Raw genomic sequence first — 21,189 nt, 5'->3', positions numbered from 1 at the left:
AAGAATTATTTTGTAATACACTTGCTGAAAGAAAGGAGCATCGGCTGAGGCTTGACCTAGAGCCACAGATGCCACAGGAAAGACACCTGTGGTCCTGGCCCACAGCCTCCAGGTCCAGGGACTCACTGCACAGACACCAGCTTGCAGATACTGCTGCTTCCCCCAACATACAAAAGCCATGTCTGGAAGCCACTTACCGAACCTGGTTCTCCAGAAAGTGCATATAGCGGTAGAGCAGGGTGTAGGATGGAGAGAGGATACCCACGGACTTCATCCGTGCGCCGCGCTCCAGCTCGCTCTCCACAGGCATATTGGCAAAGCAGGCCAGGCCAAAGAAAGGCCCCTTCCGAAAATAGCTGAAATAGACCAAATATGCACTGTGGCTCCAGGTTAGGAAGAGGACATATCTTTGTTTTGTTCCTTTGCAATGCAATCTCAGCCAAAACAGCGATGTTCAGAGCTCCAAATAACAAAGTTCGGCCATCCAATCTCCCAGGGATTTAACCAGGTTCCAAGACTCCAGAACTTGTCATCCCAGAGTCAAGGGCAAGAGTTAGCATGTGGTCTCTACAGGCATGTCACTCAAATGCCCACAGCCACAGACCTCTCTGGCATAACTAACAGCTTCCATGAGAGAGCCAGAACCAAGGCTGATGTCCAGGCTCCTTTGGAACTCAGTCTGTTTTCTCAGCATAAACCCGGATTCTTTCAGTTCCTTAGCCTCTGACAGCATCAATGAGGCTGACACTTTACTTCTTTCACACACTTGGATCAGCCCTGGTTTCAACCCAATGTGGCGAGATTAAAGCTACGAATTATCCTTAAAGCATATCCATTGATTGGCTTCTCACAAAATTCACAATGTACCATTTATACAACACTAAAAACTGGCCTGCTTAAAGCTAGTATTCCAAGTTTATCATAGATGTCTTAGGTTAACCCACACTAAACTGAAACTCCTCTCTTACGCTAAAACCAAACCTCCTTGAGGGTCACACAATTGCTCAGTAATAGCAGAACCTCTACTGTAGGAACTGTCAGGTTGGGAGGGTCAAGACCCATTGCAAACTTCAGAGCTGGAACCATTCTTGCTGGGAAACTGGGTAAACACAGAATACGTACATACACTGCCTGAAGACACCTCTTGATGGCATGCTCTGGAGACGTGGGAGAGGCGGGATCAAGTAAAGAAAGATGGGTTCCGAAGTACTCACATGAAATCAGACTGAACTTTATGGGACCCACTGGCCATAGACTTGAACTCGACACCTTCAAGGTCAATGTCTTGTGGTAAGCACCATTCTACCATGTTTCCTGTAGGAACAGGGGGGTCAAGTTAACACAAACAAAAATCATTCTGAGAGAAGAGCACAGCACAGCACACATTGCTTCTCAGAAAAAATGTGCTGTTTGATCAGACTGATCTAGAACCAGTGAGGAGATGCTCATGGGCTCATCCATCCATCTCCTGATGAACCACACCAGAACACCAGGAGGGGGCAGTGGAGGGACCCTATCCCCTGCTTCAAATTCAGTGACCTTTGGGTGATTCCCTGTGGCTGGGCCACTCTATTCAGGACACTCCCAAATCTTCCTCTCATGACTTCACTTCTCTAAAGTATAGGGAGATTTATTTATCTACTTACTTAACCATTTCTTCATCCTGTATTCTTACCTTGATCTCCTGAGATCTTGTTTTTGATCTTACAATCTATAGTCACTAATATCTGACCAAAACAAAACTAAAACAGACAACAACAACAACACAAAAAACCTCATTTTCAGGATTGGGGATTTAGCTCAGTGGTAGAGCGCTTGCCTAGCAAGAGCAAGGCCCTGGGTTCGGTCCTCAGCTCAAAAACAAAACAACAAACAAAAACCTCATTCTCACTGACAACCTTGTGATGTTTGCTAAGTCCACAAAACTCCTCTCTTTCTCTTGATTTCTCTCATAGGATGCAATTCCGGATCTTTTCCTACTTCTCTGAGCAGTGTAGCATACCACCCCCCTTTTCATCTCTCCCCAGATGTGGTCTTCAAGGATCAACGATCAGTTCTTCACTTCAGGAATTTTGGGACTCAGTCACTCATAACTAATTTCTGGGTTTCTACTAAGTAAGCTAGGGGTTGGAAACATGAAGAAGGAGGAGGGGGGGGAGGAGGAGAAGAGGGGGAGGAGGAGGAGAAGAAGAAGAAAAGACATCGTCCCTGACCACAACGGGATGAGAGTCTACCGGTAACAAGGTGACAGAGTCAGACCAGCGGTTACAGCTCAATTGGATGACTGCTATGACGAATGGTAGGCGAGGTGTTAGAATCCAGCAACAACAGGAGTCCTCCAGATAGGGAATGAACACTGAACCGTTAGCCACGTAAGCTACGGACAGAGAGAACACCATGGAATAATCTGTCCTGCTTTGTGCATACTCAAATTTTTCCGAAGTCAAAGAAGAAGTAACTTGCAGGAGTTCATTTTTGAGCAAACTGCTTAGCACACCAAGTCCTACTTTCTAGGCTTTCAAGACGCCATCAACCACCTTAGCCACCGCCACTCTCGCCCATCGTTTGGGTCAGCAGAGAACACCTAGTCTGGTTGCAAGCCACTGCAGACGGCACAGAGCCTCATCCCACACTCAAGAGCCCAAGGCACCTACAAAGAATCTATTTTGGAGAAAAGAATCATAATTCTATCCAACTAATGAGTTCACTAAAAACAAAAGGCATGAATGGGGAATTAAAATTCCACAAAACAGAAAAGGCTAAAACCCATTCTGACAATTGGGTTAAAGATAAGAAAACATGTTCACAGGGAGTGTTAGGTTTGAGAGCCAAGGTAAGTTTCCTAAGCATCAAGTCTCCCCACATTCCCGCATTCTCTCCCTTATTATGCATGAACATCCATCCAAAATCCAAGGGATCTAACCGAGGGTCTTATGCACATCCCTACATCCCTAGGCTCCACCCCACTCTTTATGGGGTTCATCTAATTCTAAAAGTTTCTTTTTCTCAATCCGAAACTACTGATAACTTGAGGAAATTTAACTTACCTAAACTCTGTACTGAAGCCTAGCATTAAGTATAAATCATACAATACACCAAGTTTTCCCAAAGAGAGCATTCCTGCATAGGAAGCAAAAGAAGGTCAAGAGAACATTACATGCACATCAGAGTACCTCCAAGTCCATCCTCTTCTCTATCTTAACCATGCCCTGAATCAGCTGGCCTCTTTCAACTTTTATAAAAGCAAACAGCTATGTCTTTTGCTCATTATTTGTTCACCTATGGTGATAAGAATGTGTCCAATCTATCACTTCAATCATTTGGGTGTAGCACTTTATCTACTAAACTACTGATGCCCATCTAGGTGAGTGCTCATTAAAAGCTATGACAACTAGCACTGCTCAAACAATTCTATGCTTGCCATCTGGTAAGTGCCTGGGCTGGCTCTAGAAGGCACCTTCACCTGAGTAGGCTGAACTACATGGCTCAGACTTCCATTCAACGCATATTTCAGGTGAAAGGTGAAGGTGAATGTGAAGGGGTCACATCTGGAAGGCTGGTGCTGGGACATCTGGCAGTTTACCTGCACTGTTGCTTATCCTCACCTGAGGTGGGAACAGCAGCCAGGCCTGCTGATGCTACAGACACTTTACCCTGGACTGCCTTGAACTTCCTAAGTTAGGGGTGTTTTCTCGTCCACAAAGAACATCAACTTCTCTCTCTCTCTTAAAAAAAAATTACTTATTTTATGTATATGAGTGCTCTTATCTGCATGTGCAACTTTATGCCAGAAGAGTTCATCAGATCCCACTATAGATGGTTGTGAGCCACCATGTGGTTGCTAGGAATAGAACTCAGGACCTCTGGAAGAGCAGCTGGTGCTCTTAATGACTGTGCCATCTTTCCAACCCCGGACACCAACTTCTCTTATAGGACACCCACCCATATCACCAACACTGGGGGCAACTGGCCAAGTGTGGTGGCCCATGCCTTTAACCTTAGCACTTGGAAGGCAGAGGCAGGCAGATCTCTGAGTATAAGGTTAAGTTCCAGGCCAGCAGGGCTAAATAGTGAGACCCTGTCTCAAAACAAATCTAGGAGCAGTGACAGACTGACCTAGGTCCCCATCTACTCCCAAGAGCCCCATCTGCCTCCTCCTTCCCAAGATCACTGTCCTCCCCCACATCGACCATGCAGCATGAGCTCCATGCAGACAGCAGTCTTACACAGACTGGTTAATTAGTCCCCACATTACATAAGATCTAATCCCTGTGGCAATCCTTTTATATATGATGTGGGTACTGATTCTGTCTCAATCTTGACTGACACAATTCCCACGTTTCTGTGGTTTCCCTAAGGAACCTTCTGGAATCCCAAAGCTAATGTAAACAGGGCTTCTCAAAGAAAAATAAAGCACAGTGTGAAACGCTTTTATGGCCAGATTTTCTTAGGTTGAACGAAGACCACTATGCATAAGTAGAACTTCACCAAAGATCAATAGTGTTTAAAGTTTTCCAAAATCACAGACATTACATCTGGGTTTGTTGTTGTCTGTTTAGGGGGAATTTTGATACAAAGTCTCACACTCTAGCCTAAACTGACCAGGAACCCACTGTGTAGCCCAATCCTCCTACCTCAGTCCAAGGATTAGAATTATAGGCATGAATCAATATGCCTTGCAATAATTGTATTTTTATGGAGCATTTTTCAGAGACTAATTTTATTGAAAGTCCCTTTGGTGTTTTTAGAGATGCTGGTATAACAGGTACTGCAAACTGCCCCTCAATATCCATTCTTAAAACCTGCTATTTTTAGCTTAGTACAAGGCCTCCCAGTGAAGACTTTCTCAGCCCTTCCTGCATGTAGGTGTGGGATACAGACAGAAGTGAGACACACAGCTTCCAAAATGTGCCTGAAAGGGAAGGAACATGCTGCCCTCTTCTCTATCATGCTGTCCAGCATGAGATGTGGATGATGTCATGATATAAGGAACAACAAAGCTATAAACCAACACGAACCTGGGTCCCTGGGTGGCCCCACAGATCTGAGCCGATGTTTCAATCTTTTGCAAGCTATTACATACATGAAAAAGGAATGGGTCCTATCTCCATTAGACCATAGCTATCAGATGCCTGGTATTCATGAGCAAGTCCGTGTTCAACTTAATACAGCTGACCTAGAGGATGGTGTCCCCATTCCTCAGCCTGGTTCTCCAGGTCCTCTTCACTACAGCTCTGTGCCTGGCCAAACCTCACTGTACAGACACTGAAAGAATCCAAGGAGGGAGGACATCCCGATACTTTTAGAGGGAGGCAGGCCCTTCTGGATTAGGACATCAGAAGCAGATCCCGGACAGGGCAGAGGCTTCAGAACACCACGCAGGGCTGAGTTCATTTCTGCTGACACACTCCTTGAAGGAAAGGAAACCGGACACGGCTCCTCTTACTTTTATCCCAGCCTAGCACGCCTTAAATGCCTGTCTCGCTGGCATTCTATAAGACTCTGAAAGGCTGGAGAGGAGGACTTTTGCTTGATTTTTTTTTTTTTTTTATCCCAGCATCGCTCAGTGCCTAGGACAAGAGAGGAAGGGTAATGAAACCAAAACAAATGGAACAATACTGCTTTATTAGGAACAAGCATGTCTTTTAAACAGCTCATTGATGAATCGGTGGTAATTATCCTAGGAGTGGTTAACGACACTGTGCCTCTACAGGAAAAGTGCCTCACTCTGAGGAAGTTCATTCTTAATTATTGAGGAGTGAGATTTAAACATCATGGCAATTTATTTTCAAATAGTTCCGGGAGTATATTTAAATCCATATGAAATCAATGCCATTTACAATAACTGCTAAACTTGGGCCAGTGCAGCTGATCAGGGAACAATTTGAACACGAAGAATTTCTTACTTTGTATTACTGAGTCAATGCAATTCCAATTTAAAAAAAAAAAAAAAAAAAAGAATCCGGCTAGTCATTTAATAAATAATGACAAAATAATTCTAAAGTTGGGCAGGTGAGATGGCCCAGATGGTAAAGGTACTTGACCAGAACCTCTGAAACTATGAGCGAAAACCAACCTTAGTTCAGCTGTTTGTGTCAAGTATTTTACTCCAGTGATGAGAAGTAACTAATAACTCAGGGGCTGGATGAAAGAGCTTTTCAAATTATTTTTCACATGATTTCAACCATGAGAAACACCAGAGAGTGCAGAAGACTCAAGCCATGAAGAAATGAACCAGCTGTGTCTGGTGTGTGCTGGGAGCCACCACTGCCCCACTAGCTTTCCATCTGAGCTCAGGTGGCCCTGGTCCTATTCCAGCACAATTCACCTGCTCAGCCCTCCCACACCTGCCTCCTCAGGCAAACGAGAGGACTCCATCCTCATACAGGCTTTATGCACTTCATATCCACCTCGTACACTGGAGGCTCTCCTGCTCTTCCTATGAGGCTCTTCCCCCTCCTCCCCTCTTTCTCTTTCATTGTGACTGATGTTTTTGAGGGTGGGGCCCACCTCTCACTTTTCTCATGAAATGGATTTGCACTGCATGATATTTCCTAGCCGAAGTTTTGGGAACACATCATTTCATGTTATAGTGGAATAGTGGAATTGACTATGTAAGGCTGAAGCCAATATGACAAAATGTCAACAGATGGAGACGCTACATCAAGGATAAACAAGTTCTTTCATCCCCCCCCCCCCAGGTTTAACCGATCTGACTACAAATCAGGGCAACAAATGAAATGGTAGAAATTCCCTCTCTCTCTCTCTCTCTCTCTCTCTCTCTCTCTCTCTCTCTCTCTCACACACACACACACACACACACACACACACACACACACACACACCCATCTGTCTGTCTGTCTATCCATCCATCCATCCATCTATCCATCCATCCATCTTTGACTTTGCAAAACCACAATTGAGAGAAGGGACCATACCTAATTTGGAACAGGGAACTATTATGATTTGAGGTCATCTTTCTATAAAAGTATTCTGAATTGGGGACCAACTTCTATCTGGAATTTGTAGAAGTATCAAGAAAAGTAATTTTGCAAAATTGGAAATCCTTAAGGGAAAATATTTGATGCCAGAAAAACTTTACGCGGAGTACTCCCTACCTATACCAAGGCTCAGAATTCACACTGTGATCTCAATTTCGCCAAACATCCTCACTCTACCAACAAAAACGTAGTCTGGCAGCATGTACAATCAACAAGACGTGACCTTATAAAAGAGTGTCATCTCAGGCCTTTCCCTTCTAACTCACTTTCCTTCCAGCTCTCCCTCCTTCCAGCTTTTGAACCGCACCATGGGCCTATCTATCACAGGGACCTACAGGTCCTGCCTAGCCTTTCCTACAAAGACAGCTTAGGGGGAGGGCTTCACATAGTCACTGAAGGAACAAATGTGGTGGTCTGAATTGTGTACATTCAGCCAGTCTGGTCATTCAGTAAATATTGGTGGAGCCTAACTTGGCAGCACAGTGCCCAGTGCTGAGCTCATGCAAAGGCAAACATGCTTCTATTCAAGGGAACCCAGGCTAACAAATAACCGGCCTAGTTGCTTGTGTACCCAGGGGAAGCTAATGGGACTGTGGATGTACACATCGGTCTGAACTCTGCCGTCCCATTGCTCCTAAGATCAGCCTAGGAGCTCTATGTGAGGGCCTCCCAAGCTGTTGTTTTAGAAACGCTTGAGGTAGACAAGACATAGGCTGTCCCAGGCTAGGATATACAGCAATGGCAGAGCACTTACTTAGCCTTTGTGAAACCCTAGGTTCAATTCCAGGTACCAAAGAAATAAACAAAGTTCATAAGATAGGTTGTCCCATCTATATTGGGCTGCCTCTATCTCTCAACTCTTCTGCTTAAATGTGAAAAACCTTACCCCCTGTGTACTGGATGTCACAGTCCACACAGCACAGTCCACATCCTCCTAAAACTGACTTGCAAGCTGAAAAGCTCATCTCAAAATATTTAAAGTAGAGAAAAATAACAATCTTGAACCGAATCTCTTATAAGTTAGAAATTAGGCTCTTCCCTCTATTGTGAAGTCAAGTACTTCCTCTTGAGGCTTCCTGTACTGGACAATGAGTAGCATCTTCTTACAACTCCTTCAGGCCAAAGGGTGGGTAGAGCTGTCTAACATCCCAGGACTTGTCCATTGGTTTTGATCTCTTCCCTCAGCTACTCCCCATTAGTACGTACTTCTGTGATCAAGCTTCAGCCAGGAGGTAAAAGGGAATTCTATCTCAGAGATTCAGGAAAGAGCCAGATATAGTAGTTCATATCTGTAATCCCAGCACTCAAGAGGCCAAGGTAGGAGTCTGAGGCCAACCTGGGCTATAGGGTGAGTTCCAGGTCATCCTGGCTTAGAGTGAGAGATCTTGCCTCAAAATAACAAAAAGGAAAAAACAGTAATAAAGGCATGAAGCAGGAACACTGTTGATCCCAACAACACATTACTTGTATATAATCACTTTTTAACATGCCACTAAATCCTAGAGACAGAAGAAACTGCAAAGAGTGTTTGTTTGGCCCAGTTCCTGTCCAGCCCATATCAACTGTCTTTGGGTCGTATGTATTTTGATGTAATCTTACATTGCCCTAGATGAGAACACAACCAAAACAAGAGGCAGAGACAGAATGGAGAGTTCTGAATCGGGGAGAAGATAATCCTGGCAGTTTCGAGGCAGCCATATGTCAGCCTACGGCTGAATTCCAATGCACTAATTTTACACAGGAAAAAAAAAACCTTCTAGTCACAGGCCACTCACACTCACTCTGGTGTACGTCACAGCTCTAAATGTCTATTTTTCTCTTGTGTGGACTGTTGGGGAGGATCAGAGGCATGCTCCTTGAACCCCACAGTACAGGTCCTAAGACCCAGCAGGCATACAGAAAGTGGTAGACATTGTGGCCACCACCCTTACTTTCCTTTCTGTAGATCTTCAAGAAAAGAAACTAAATGCACAACAGATGGCCACAAACGTTCAGCCTGAAAACCACAAAGCAGGTGAATCACCAACAGCTCAGGAAAGTGTCTGCCAATGTGGCATTAATCAATAACCACAACTGTATTCCAATCAACCACTGACAGGTGACGGAAAACACAGAGAAAGGGCAGTGACAGAGTTAACCCTCCTCTGTGACTGTCCTGTTGTCTATGAGAATGGACTTCCCCTTTCCGACCCCGTGAGTGGGTCATTCTTAGGACTACTGTCCATTTCCAGAACTTGCTTTCCACTGTCAAGCCCCTCCCATTTCTGCAAGGAGTCAGATGAGCTGGGCAGCACTCCAAGTTACGACTGACTTGGGCACCAGACCTAGCTCTAATCTCACAATACCTTTCCACCCGCTCTGCGTGTATTTCCATGACGGGACAGCGAAATAAATCTACAAAGTTTAAAATGAGAACTAGGGTGCGTGGGTTATTTATTTATTTTTTTAATAGGCTGTTATGTTGCCCAGAGTAGCCTTGAACTCTGAATTTTGGTCATGCAACACCATTCCTGGCTGTAGGTGTGACTGACTGAAATACTCCCATTTGACAGATACATGGCAGCATTCGAAGAGGTGTTTGCATAATGTGGGCAGTGGCTGGAGGTTAAGAGCGAACAGGTGACTCATTTGTTATCAGGAAGGAACACCTTGAAAAGCTCACCAGGTGATACGCCCTGCAACCATCTCTCTCCCCTTCTGAACCACCCCAAGGCAAACACACACACACACACACACACACACACACACACACACACAGCCCTGGAAATGCCCCCAAAATAATAGCAGTGGAAAGTGAATCTCAGAAAGAAATGGTCTAAAGTGGGCAGATTCACACAATACCAGCCAGGAACTGAAAACTCCATCAGCCTCTACTACTCTGGGGCAGCAGTTCCTGCCACCAGCAGGGCACATCCCAAGTATAAGGTTACTTTTTTCCTTAACCAAGTAGGAAAGAAGGAAATGTTACTAGAAACCCAAAGAACAAATTTAAAATCAGGCCCTAAGTCACAGACTTGAACACAAGGAGAAAAGCAATATTCTGGCAGCCAACCTCTTCTACCCAGCATGCCAAGTTATCATCTGGGACTGGTTTCAATAGCAGCTTTGTAGCCCAGATGGCCAGCACTACCACCCTACAGCTAGTTCTCAGCTCCAGATAAAGACTCTGTGTATATATGTGCAAGCCTTACCTTGAACCTGAAGCCCTTGCTCTTCATGTCGTTGGTAGGCCAAACAACCATAATTTCAAACAATGAGCCAGGAACCCAGAAGAAATAACCACGTCTCTACTTTGCCCTCTGATTTTTTTCTGACAGACGCCCAAAGCTTCCCAAGCTTATGTTTAAAAGTGTGAACGAATTACTCTCTTACTTCCATTCATCAGAGGATCGCTGATGCCCGTCCTAATAAAGCACTCACGTTCTACCAGGGATCCACGCCTCCCCCATATGACTTCTGCCATGTGATGATGGTTAGTCCCTAACTGTCCACTTCACTAGATTTCCGATCACCTTAGAAACACACCCCTGGGTGCGTCTGCCAGGGTGTTTCTGCAAAGGTCTGACTAAGGAGGGAAGCCTCACTCTGAATGGGGGGCAGCATCATTCCATGAGCAGGAGTCCTGGGCTGAATGAAAAAGAAAAGGGCGAGGAAGCAAGCTGGGTGCCAGCATTCATCTTTCGCTTCCTGTTCATGTGATATCATCATCCACCACCTCACACTAGCATCACCATGTCTTTCCTATCCTGATGGACTGGATCTCCTTAAAGCGCAAGCCAAACCCCTCCTTCCTTAAGAGGCCCTTGTCTGGAATTTTGTCACAGAAGCTACAAAAGTAACTAATTTACCCTCTTACATCCACTGCCAGACAGACAAACCACAGCTATGGACTCTCTCCTCCTGATCCTGTTCTCTACATACATCCGCTCTTACACACTGACCTGTACATATGCCGTAAGTAACTCACATTGGGTGAGAGGATACGTGAAATGTCCACTGCCTGAGCAGTGGTTGGAGTGGATTAGCTCCTAAAAATGCAAAATGAGGACAGAGGTGGGAAAGACATGGGCAAGTGATCAGACTGCAGACCAGTGTGAGACACTGAAACAAAGCCCTCACACCTATGAACTTAATGAGCCCCGCTCTGCTTTGGGTACAGCGGAAGTATCTGCTTGACTACTTCTGGTGATGCAGGCTGAGGAACTTGCCTGGGTGGCCCAATATTCATTAGGGACATATGGCAGCTGGGACTCAGGAGAGTAGACAAGATCCAAGATTAAAATAGAGAGACACAATTCTGGGCACCGTGGTGGCTGCAGCTTGCAGGACAAAGTGGGTTTCACTCACCTCTCTAAACTGTCCTTCCTCAACCTCCATACACATGGGCACAATGGTGCTCTTTCCTCCGCCCTGGTGCTGAGGTGTGTGACCCAGCCTATCTCAGCAGCCTTCATTCACTCCTCTGCTACTTCTAAGAGATACTCTATGTGACTTTAGTTTACACAAGAACTACCAGCCTGTTTCACAGGATGAGAGGAGCCATTTATAGGGCTGGACTAGATGAGAGGAAAAGAGATGGATAGGAAACAGCTGCTTTCTCGCCACAACTAAACCAAGTTCTTAATGCTTACCCAGGTGCACACATCTTCCTCTCCCCAGATCCCTAGGGAAGTGATGAGGCAATGTGAGGGGGCAAAGGGTCAGGCAGCAGAGTGTGCTAGAAAGACATCTGGTTAGGAGTCAAGTAGATCCTGGCAGTTAATTCCAATATATGTAACCATCCTCCTTGGTGCCTTTCCCCATGAACAAAGTATAAATAATCAGCAAATTGCAGAGTAGTTAGAATTAAATCAAACAGGATTACAGTAAAAATGCCTGCACAAATGTCACAGTATTAGTGACAGCTCTGTTTTCACATTAACCTTAGTCTGAAAACCATTTTCTCTGTCTGTCTTTCGTTCTCTCTCACACACACATACACATACACATACACACACACACATACACACACACACACATACACACACACACACACACACACACACACACACACACACACATACACACACACACACATACACACACACACACACACTGAGAGAGAGAGACAGAGACAGAGACAGACAGAGACCGAGATGTAAACCAGAAAACCACAGTCACCAGCTATGAATGGAAACCCATGCAAGGTCTTTGGGGGCTTTTATGAATTGATCAATACTAATTACCAACTGATGGATTCCAATAACTGATCAATGATAGTGAGTGATCAACCATCTATTTTTTCAGCTCTACTTGTGATTATTGTGGGGTTTTCTTTCCCCCTCCTTTCCCTGGACTATCACCAGACAGCTAGCAGTATTCAATGAGAGGCCACCAATGTCTCCTTTCCAATTCTTACACTTAAGTGACTTTTAAACTTGCCTCTATTTACCTTTGCAGGAAGAGGTACACCACAGGAAATAACGTTATCTAAAAAGAATTTTTTTTGTCTAACATTAAGGGTTTTGCTTTTTAAAAAAAACAGTATTTTTTAAACTATGTATGTACAGGAGTCCTAATTATATGAGTCACGCAATGTGTGTGATGGACATTAAGAAAAGGGTACAGAGGGGTTCCATACTATTTCAGGAAACTCTGGCTTCAACTCTGGCTTCCTTTGGTTCGAAAGTGCTGGTTGTGATGTAAATATAATTCCACATGGCAGGTCAGAGTCAAAAAAGTTTGGAAGTCACTGGAATAAGGCAACGAAAGCAGCAGACAGGATTCAGAGTTCTCCTTCCCACAAGCCCAGCCATTAAGAATGAGGCTTTCGCCTTAAGAGACCATATGCCAGTTTGCTGGCTCAGAATCCTTGACCACACATTTGGACCCTTTCACATAATCCTAATCTTCCCCCCATTCCTACCTTCAGGGTAGGAAGACTAGTTTCTGGAAGTAGGAACTTCCAGAAAGAAAACCCTCTTCCTTCCCTCACAAACACTAACTCCTCACTCCAGCAACTCCAAGAAGAAAGCGAGGAGGACGCATCTGGGCGTTCCTCTTCTTTAAATGCGAAGCCCAACAGCAGCTCCGGGATTTCGATGCCCCTGGCAGAGCCCACTGGAGCCCACAGTCATGTCATTCACTCGCACCCCCCTCCCGGAACCGCCCACCTTTGCAACGCACACCCCCCGCAGAGGGTGGTTAGGGTAAAGACGGGGTGACATAACCAGTTAGTCCTCGTAGAAAGACAGCTTGCCAGAGAAGCCTTCTCCAAACCCATCCCCGAATGCTCCCACGTTAATTCCTCAAAATGAAGCCTTCGGAGAAAGTGAACTTGGCGGCTGGGAAAGTTACCTCGCTGGGAGCAACCAAAGCAAGGGTGGGCATAGCGCAGGGTCTTTCTGGACCCGCGTGGGAGGCGACGTACGCGGGAGTGGGGAGTAGGGAGTGGGGGTGGGTTCCTTCCTTTCGGCGTCTAAAAGAACCTTCCAGCCGAGCAGGAAAACAGAGAAAACAAAAGCCAACGTGCCCGCGGCCACAAACCAATCCTCCCGCACTGAAGCGGAGCAAGCGAGAGAGCGGCGGAGAGGCACCGGAGCGGATCTGAGAGCGGCGGCGGGACGGAGAGGGGGGCGGAACAAAGCCCCGGGGATCCCTCGGTTCTCGTCTGGGGACACAGTGCCCCCATTGCCCCGGGACCCCCGAGCGGGGAGGGATGCAGGTGTGTGGGTGCGAGTGCGCACGCAACGGGTCCCTCCCCCGCGCCCTCCGAAACCCAGCGGGCGATGTGCCCGCCCCCAACCATCTCTCCATCCCTAAGCGTCTCTCACCCGAGCGGGGATCGAAGGTGACTACGAACACAGCCACCACCTGGTCCTCCTCCACGTCGCCCAGCTCCAGACGCCCTGGCTGCAGCAGCACTTCGGGGGGTGCTGGCTCGTCGGGTTCCCGCCTTCGGGGCGCATCCGCGGCCACTCGGCCGCTCCCACCGCCGCCTCGGGCCCATCCTCCCGTCTGCAGCGCGGGGTCCTGCGGCACAGAGACCGCGGGGCCCTCGGCCCAGCGCAGCAGCGGCGCCGCGTCTCCCTGCTCCACCATGGCGAGGCGAGGCGGAGCCGAGGCGCGAGGGGCGGGGCGGGCTGCGGGCACTCCCCTCCGGGCCTGCCCGCCCAGCCGCTCTGCGCCGTGCCGCCACTCACACTCTCGGTGCCCGCCGAGCTTGGCCACACCTGCCCTTGCCCCTGTCCCGGCCGAGGCGCGGCGTCCGGAAGCTCGGGGAAAGTGGCCCGCTCGGGGTGGGCGCCCCAGGGCCTGGTCTGGGCTTCAGCTCTGCATCTCTGTATGCCGGTGCTCTTGACCCTGAGTGTGGGATGCAGGGCGCACATCCCTTAGTCTGTCCACCTGCGCGTGGGTTGAAGCGCCTTCCCACCTAGGATTCCACTGTGAATTTTTGTACGTCACCATTATTTTTAAGGACCAGGGCACATAAATTATATAATCCCGAGAGCTTGGTGAAAGCTACCTCCAGGTCAGGAAGTGAAGCAGAGGAACAGCTGACTTCCTAGGTGTTTCAAACATACACATAAATTAGGATTGAAATGACTGGAGGGTGGCTGATTGGGATGGTAATGGGAATTTTTTTTCCTTGTTCATATGCAATTTGAAGATATTAAGCTGGAGGATTATGGGGGTTGTTCTACATTTAAAAAGAGCAGGAAAAAGAAGTCAGAGGAGTGGGGAAAGCCATTAAACTCGCGAGAAAAATAAGATAGCAAGAGACAATTATGAAGATACACAATTCACCCCAGGTTTCAAGAGGGCCCAGTTTCTGACAAGGACTGATGGATTTCTGTGTTACCTGTTACCCCAGGGGCCTTGTGAGACTCACCGTCTCTCTGCTAGGGATGCAATGATAATGTGCTTAAATCCTGTTCTCTAGAGAATCATCAGTGACTGCCAACAGCTGCTGCTAGTTCCAAATCTGTGACTCTGCGATTTAACAACAAAATGTTTTACCAAAAAGAGGAGGGATGGCTGTCATCATCATTCCTTAGTTCAGCCTGACCTCCATCCCCTGAAGACAGGTTAAGTGACTATCTCACTCAATTAATGGAGTAATTACTGAAATGGGAGTCTGGAGATGTACAAACCAAGCCAGGGTTTTAATTCAAGGGCACTCCAGGCTGGGTTAGTCACAAACTCAACGCCAGACACCAAAGCCCGGTACTTGAGAAAACTGAGTCAAAGTCAAAGTTTCTGAGGTTGAGACAAGATTTTATTTTTAAATCAAAATGGAGGTTGGTAGATAATCCTTAACCTTTCCAAAGTCATCAGTTTTAGGGCAAATCGATTTTTTTCTTTCTTACTTGAAAAAGATCCTTTCCTGATCTTTTATGGCAATGTGTGCCTTTCCAAGGACCCCTAATTTAATGCCCTAGGACTACATATATACCCATAAACAAACTTGTAATTTCCGTAGCAATCAGCTCTCTGTATATGCAGAAGAGAAAAGTTTCCCAACTGACAGCCGTGTTCTGTCTTCAGCATATTCTAGTTTGCTAACCGTGGAGCCCAGTAGTATATTCCTAGTGCTTTGCATAATGTTGCTTCACAGAATCTGTGAACTCAGGAAGTGAAAGCAGAGGCTAACACTCCCACACACAGCCCTCTTGCCAGGCTGTCTCTAGTATCTTGCAAGTGGTTGGTGCTCAAAGATGTTAGTGATGGTGATGATGCTCCGTTTTCACATACACATTCACAGTCTGAAAGATGCTTCTATACCTGACCACCAGATTAGCCTCTGTATCTACTGAATTGCCGCATGATGATATAGAGACACTGAGTTTAGCTGTTAGAACAGTTCTGCTTGGGAACAAGTATTTGAGAAACACTCGGAGAAAGGCCACTCATTTTCAGAGATACTTGGCTGGGGTAATGATATTTCAAAACATATTCACCTAGAACACCATGCCTAAACGTTAAAATAAATCTTTTACTTTCTCAGATACTAAATATATCTACATTACATAAAGTACAGAATATTTTTAATCTACAGCCTCAGTGTAGATGGTAATTGTAAAGACTTAAATTGTCCCATCTCATCAATTCTAGAAGGCAGAACACATTTGTGTTTAATCAAGCTGAGGTGTCTGACAATTGTCACTGAGGTCTGGTTGTCACAGAAGAGATTTCTGATTGCTTTGTCAGCCATGGGAAGGAACCACCAACCCCAGACTAAGCTGAGTGAAAGGCCCTGCTTGAAGTTCCTTGGGTAGTCCTGCTAGTGTGTCTTCAAAATGAAAGCTAGTTTAAACACCGGCTTGTAATCCAAATCCTTAGTTGAGCTTTTTCTTCCCTCTGCCTAGTGACAAAGTTGAAACAGGAAGTTTCCTTATCTAGTCCTCTTTGTAGGTGGCTGCTTTTATATGGCCATACCAGCACGGAAGTGTAATGTAATGGCTTGTCTTAAATAGATATTTATTAGATGTTTTCTTTCTGTGTTTGCTTGTTGACAGTATGCTCTGTGTTCTGCTTGTTTTCTTTTCCCCTTTCCGTCAGATCATGAACATTTTGGTATCCTATAAAGGAAAGCTCCATGCATTATTTTTGTGGCTAGTGTTATGTGAGAGTCGGATAATTTATATCACCATCTGTCATTGTTGGAGAGGACAGCTCTTCCCCCTTCTGTTGTGACCGAATTTCACACTTACTGTAAAGCTCTGTAACCTTCAGCCCTGCACACAGACTGGGAGGGAAGTGAGAAAGGGAGATGTCTCTCAAACCCATACCCCAGCAGGGAAAGCGGCTCTCGGGCAATAAATAAGGTGTGGGATGAGGGCAGACAGTCAGTCAGCCATCAGGCGAAGGTGCTGACTGCTAGAGGTGGCTGACTGGGTTCAAGTGCATTCTTTTCCTTTTAAAGCTCTTGATTGTTATATGTTTGTGTTTTGTGATTGAATCTTTTTTTTTCAAAATACATGCTAGAAATTTGGGTTTCCTCTTTGGAACATTTCTGTCCATTTAATGTCTCAATCTTAACCAGTCTTGTTATGACTGAGACTTAACATTTTCCCATTGAATAGCTAATATTTGTGTATACTTATGGAATCATTCCTGTAATTCCCATGAGTTGTAATTCCCTTATAGTACAATGCTAAATTACTGTATTTGTTGATTATACATCTCTAGCCATCGTCTATTTTACACTCCAACCACACCTATGGGAGGCCCTGGAAAGTCTTGGCATAAGAATATCGTGATTCTATTTACTCTTTAGAGAGTCCATTAGCTGTTAGATACAGAGTAGAGTAGGTGAAGCAAGGGTAAATTCACTGGATCCCTATTATGAGCCTGCAGTCTTCAGGGATGGGAGGAGGAGTAGACATGGGATTTCAGAGAAAGCCAGTAGTAGTTCTCACACAGTTCTTTCTTGAGATGTGAAAGCAATGCAGACAGAGGGTTTGAGACAGAGGCTTGGAACACATCAAGAGGAGCCTATTCAGTACTCAGAGCAAGCTGTGATAAGATCAATGAAAACGGAAGTTCAAGATAGAAGATTGTGAGGTAGTTACAAACCCCAGGGCTAGTTGACTGTAGACAGCATCTCCAGCAAAGGTACTTCATGGAAGTGAGTGCAGACCAGTTTTATGGGATGGGACCCACTGAGAACTCCGTATTTACAGTTCATATGGAGAGAAGTCATTCCAGCACTTTATGAATCAGATTTTAAGATAGGTGTGTAATTATTTATTTGGTTACAGGTAATTTAATATTACTTCAAACAGTTTGATAAGTAGATAGTCGCAGTAAAGGATCAATCTGTCTGGGAGACAGCTTAGTACAGTGCTTGCTTTTTAAGCATGGGGACCTGAGTTTGATCCTAGACTCACATTTAAAAGCCCAGGCATACCTGGCATTGGATTGGAAACCTGCCTCTGCCCCCAAGACCAGTGAGAGACCCTGTCTCCAAAGCAAAAAAGGAAGGAAAAGAAAGCCAAATGATGCTTGGTAAATGACACTCTTATCCTCTGTCATCTACAGGTACCCCCCCCCACACACACACGTGTACCTGCACACACAAGAACAAACACATGCACATGAGCAAAACAATCACACTGCCCGAGAGATGTAGTGAGCAGCAGTTGCCGTCTCTAGCTCCCCACTTCCATCCTCTCCTTAGAGAAAACCACTTGGGACAGTTTCTGAGTTTTCAGAGCTTCTGGGGGCTAACCCTGTGAAGAGGTGTTGTCACCATCTTCAAACACTCGTAAAATGCTTTCTAATGCAGGTGTATACATAATAAATAAATCTTAAAAAGAAAAGAAAAGAAAGGAAAGGAAAGGAAGAAAAGAAAAGAAAAAAGAAAAGAAGAGAAAAGAAAAGAAAACTAATCCAAACCAAAAGTGGAGGTGGGGGAGGTGGGGAGGTGAGGGATGTGGGGGAGGTTACAAAAATAAAACCTCAGTGTAGTGACTTTGCAACAGCACCAGACTGGGATGCACAGAGAAGTGGCCTTGAGGATTTAATGAAGACTTCTACCACTTGTCCTTGGGTCATAAATGAGATATAAGTCTAATAACCACAAAACTTTTCCATACCTACTGACTTATTCCAAGTTAAAAAAAAAGTTTATCTGGATGCCTGCATGTTAGTGTGTGCAGGTATATGCAAAGATGTATATATATCCATATAGAAAGTGAGCCAGGAAGTGTAGAGCTCTCATCTCTGGCTGCGGTGCTAGCTGAGGAATAGGTACAGGGACATTGGAAATTCTCGCAGCTAACAGAAATGACCAGGTGAGTGATGACAAGGAATAACTTTTAAATATTTGTTCCTTAGAGTATGGGCAGGATATCTAAATTATTGTGCACCACTTTATAAATCTGTTCCTGTTCTAGCAATACTCACCCTGCCTCTACCTCAATTTGAATAATAGTAATTTTAATGAATAGCCTCTCATTCTAGCCAAGGGGGAAACTGTGGCAAGAGAAGCAATGCATTAGCATCTGCTTAATGCATTCACTAGTTACATTTCTGTAGATTGCAACATGATGGATTAGCCTAGAGATTTTTATTATTGGTGCCATAGAGATTTTTATTATTGGCGCCAAAGTATTCATGAAATGACATGAAATCATTGATTTGCACCCACCCTCAAAAGATTTGAAGATACAAAGGTAACTAAGTTATAAAGCTGTTATAAAGTTTGGAGATAGGTTGTAATACAGTTGCTTTGTACTGTCTTCCCTCATGTGGAGATGTTTGATCATTTTCATAAGAAAAATCAAATGGGGTAGAGAGTTCATGAGAGCATTTGTTGCTCTTCCAGAGCACCCAGGTTTGTTTCCCAGATCCCATATGGTGGCTGACAACCATCTGTAACTCCCGTTCCATTGCCTCTGACACCCTCTTCTGGGCACCACACATTTGAATGTGGTACATATACATACACACAGGCAAAACACTCATACACATGAAATAAATCTAAAAAAAAAAAAGACATTTAAATGAAAGTATTAGTGGGAAGCAGACATTCCAGTGCTTTCCAGTGGGGCAGTCCCATCAAGTATAGGATAATGTAACATCACAACTTGGGTTATCTTAGTGACAGGCTTAATAAGTTTGAAATAATGTGCAGAATCTCACCTTGGCCTGTTGAGGTTTGTTTTTACCATTCTTTCTCCAGACCGAGGGAATATCAGCCTTTATGCCCTTCCTTGGAGTGACAAGAATCTCATCTTCTAATACAGTGGTCCTCAACCTGCAGGTCGAGACCTCTTTGGGGGTTAAAGACCCTTTCACAGGGGTCACCTAAGACCACCCGGAATAGCAGTTATTTACATTACAATTCATAACAGTAGCAAGATTACAGATATGAAGTAGCAATAAGGATAATTTCATGGTTGGGGGTCATTACAACATGAGGAACTGTATTAAAGGGTCGCAGTGCTGGGGAGGTTGAGAACACTGCTCTCATGTATCTCACCCTCCAGGCTATAATTTTTTTTTTGGGTGGGGGGAGCTGAAGATCGAACCCAGGGCCTTGCACTTGCTAGGCAAGGGCTCTATCACTGAGCTAAATCCCCAGGCTATAATTTTATACTTTCACTAAAGAAGAGTCTGTCCTAAAGGGGAGTACAGGTTTCCTGCCATGCAACATCACTTCCAGCAGGCAGATCTTCCAGCTTCTGCTTTCCCTAAGGCCCTGGAACCAGAGTGGATTCTCCTTATCACTTGATAGTGTGTTTACAAGAGACAAACTCCCCCCAGGCAAGAGGCTTGGGGATTTGACATACAACATTAGATTCCTTCCTACACATCTCACTTTTGTGATCTTTGGTTTTCTCTGGGCAGCAATTTCTATTACAGTTTTTTTTTTTAAGTGAAATATTCGACTATTTTAAACAAAACTGAGATATATTATTTCCTAAGATATATAATCCATCCAAAAAACAATTGATCGAGCATCTATTGTGAGTCAGGCATTAAGAGAAAAACTTCCTTTGCTCCTACTGACACAGATAATGTGGGGCCCCTGTTAACAAATCATCCTGGTTATTATGGGATGTCTGGGATGGATGCACTGAAGCAGAGCTGGAATTTTCCATAGTGTAGAGACTAAGAATGGAGAACAGAGTATAACATGACAACGAAAGTGGTGAAGGCTCCAGACCAGTGGCAAGACTGGGTCATCAGAATCTGCAGCTGCTCAGTTCTCATTGGCTTTTCCACCCCAGAATGTCATCTAAAGGATGATGGTGGGATTGGTGGCCAAGAGTGTGGCGCTAGATTCCAATAGGATCGCCATTGGCAGCCCAAGATCTAAACACAGTTCCACCCCGGGCAGACAATATAGTTATAAATGATTTATTATATTTGTAGTTGAGAAGTCTAACAGGGGAGAGGGAAGGCAGGGCACAGTGGTCACCAATGATCATCTGATCTACCTGGGAAACTCCCACCCAAGCAGCTGCTATGCCCCGCCTCCAGGTCGAAGATACACTAGGCGTTTCATGTCAGGCTCTATTCTGTTGGGAGCAAAGCCAACAACTAGCTGCCCTGGAGAAGAAGTGGCAAGTCATGTGATGTGAAGAAACACGGAGACTGTGGGAGAAGAACTGTATCACCCGACTCACTGGCTTGTGACCAAGAGCCTTACTCCCGGGCTCAGAATTTCTGTTGATGGTAAATTCTTTACTGGTAACCT

At 45.2% G+C, this 21,189-nt stretch overlaps 1 protein-coding gene across 1 annotated transcript in view; it reads right to left on the bottom strand.

Moving 5' to 3' along the window:
• The window catches only part of Dennd11 (DENN domain containing 11), a 37,152-nt gene extending 23,028 nt beyond the window's left edge, over window positions 1–14,124 (bottom strand). Inside the window, exons 1-3 of the mRNA XM_036181090.1 lie at window positions 13,814–14,124; window positions 1,215–1,314; window positions 198–356 (exon numbers count right to left, since the gene is read on the bottom strand). Coding sequence (XP_036036983.1) covers window positions 198–356; window positions 1,215–1,314; window positions 13,814–14,081 — 527 coding nt within the window. The 5' untranslated portion in view covers window positions 14,082–14,124. The remainder of the gene's footprint in view (window positions 1–197; window positions 357–1,214; window positions 1,315–13,813) is intronic.
• Window positions 14,125–21,189: the final 7,065 nt, after the last annotated feature.

Source organism: Onychomys torridus, chromosome 3 (genome assembly GCF_903995425.1).
Source record: "Onychomys torridus chromosome 3, mOncTor1.1, whole genome shotgun sequence".
NCBI lineage: Eukaryota > Metazoa > Chordata > Mammalia > Rodentia > Cricetidae > Onychomys > Onychomys torridus.
Note: the sequence above shows the minus strand (reverse complement) of the source record. Positions and strands in the feature narration are given on the sequence as shown.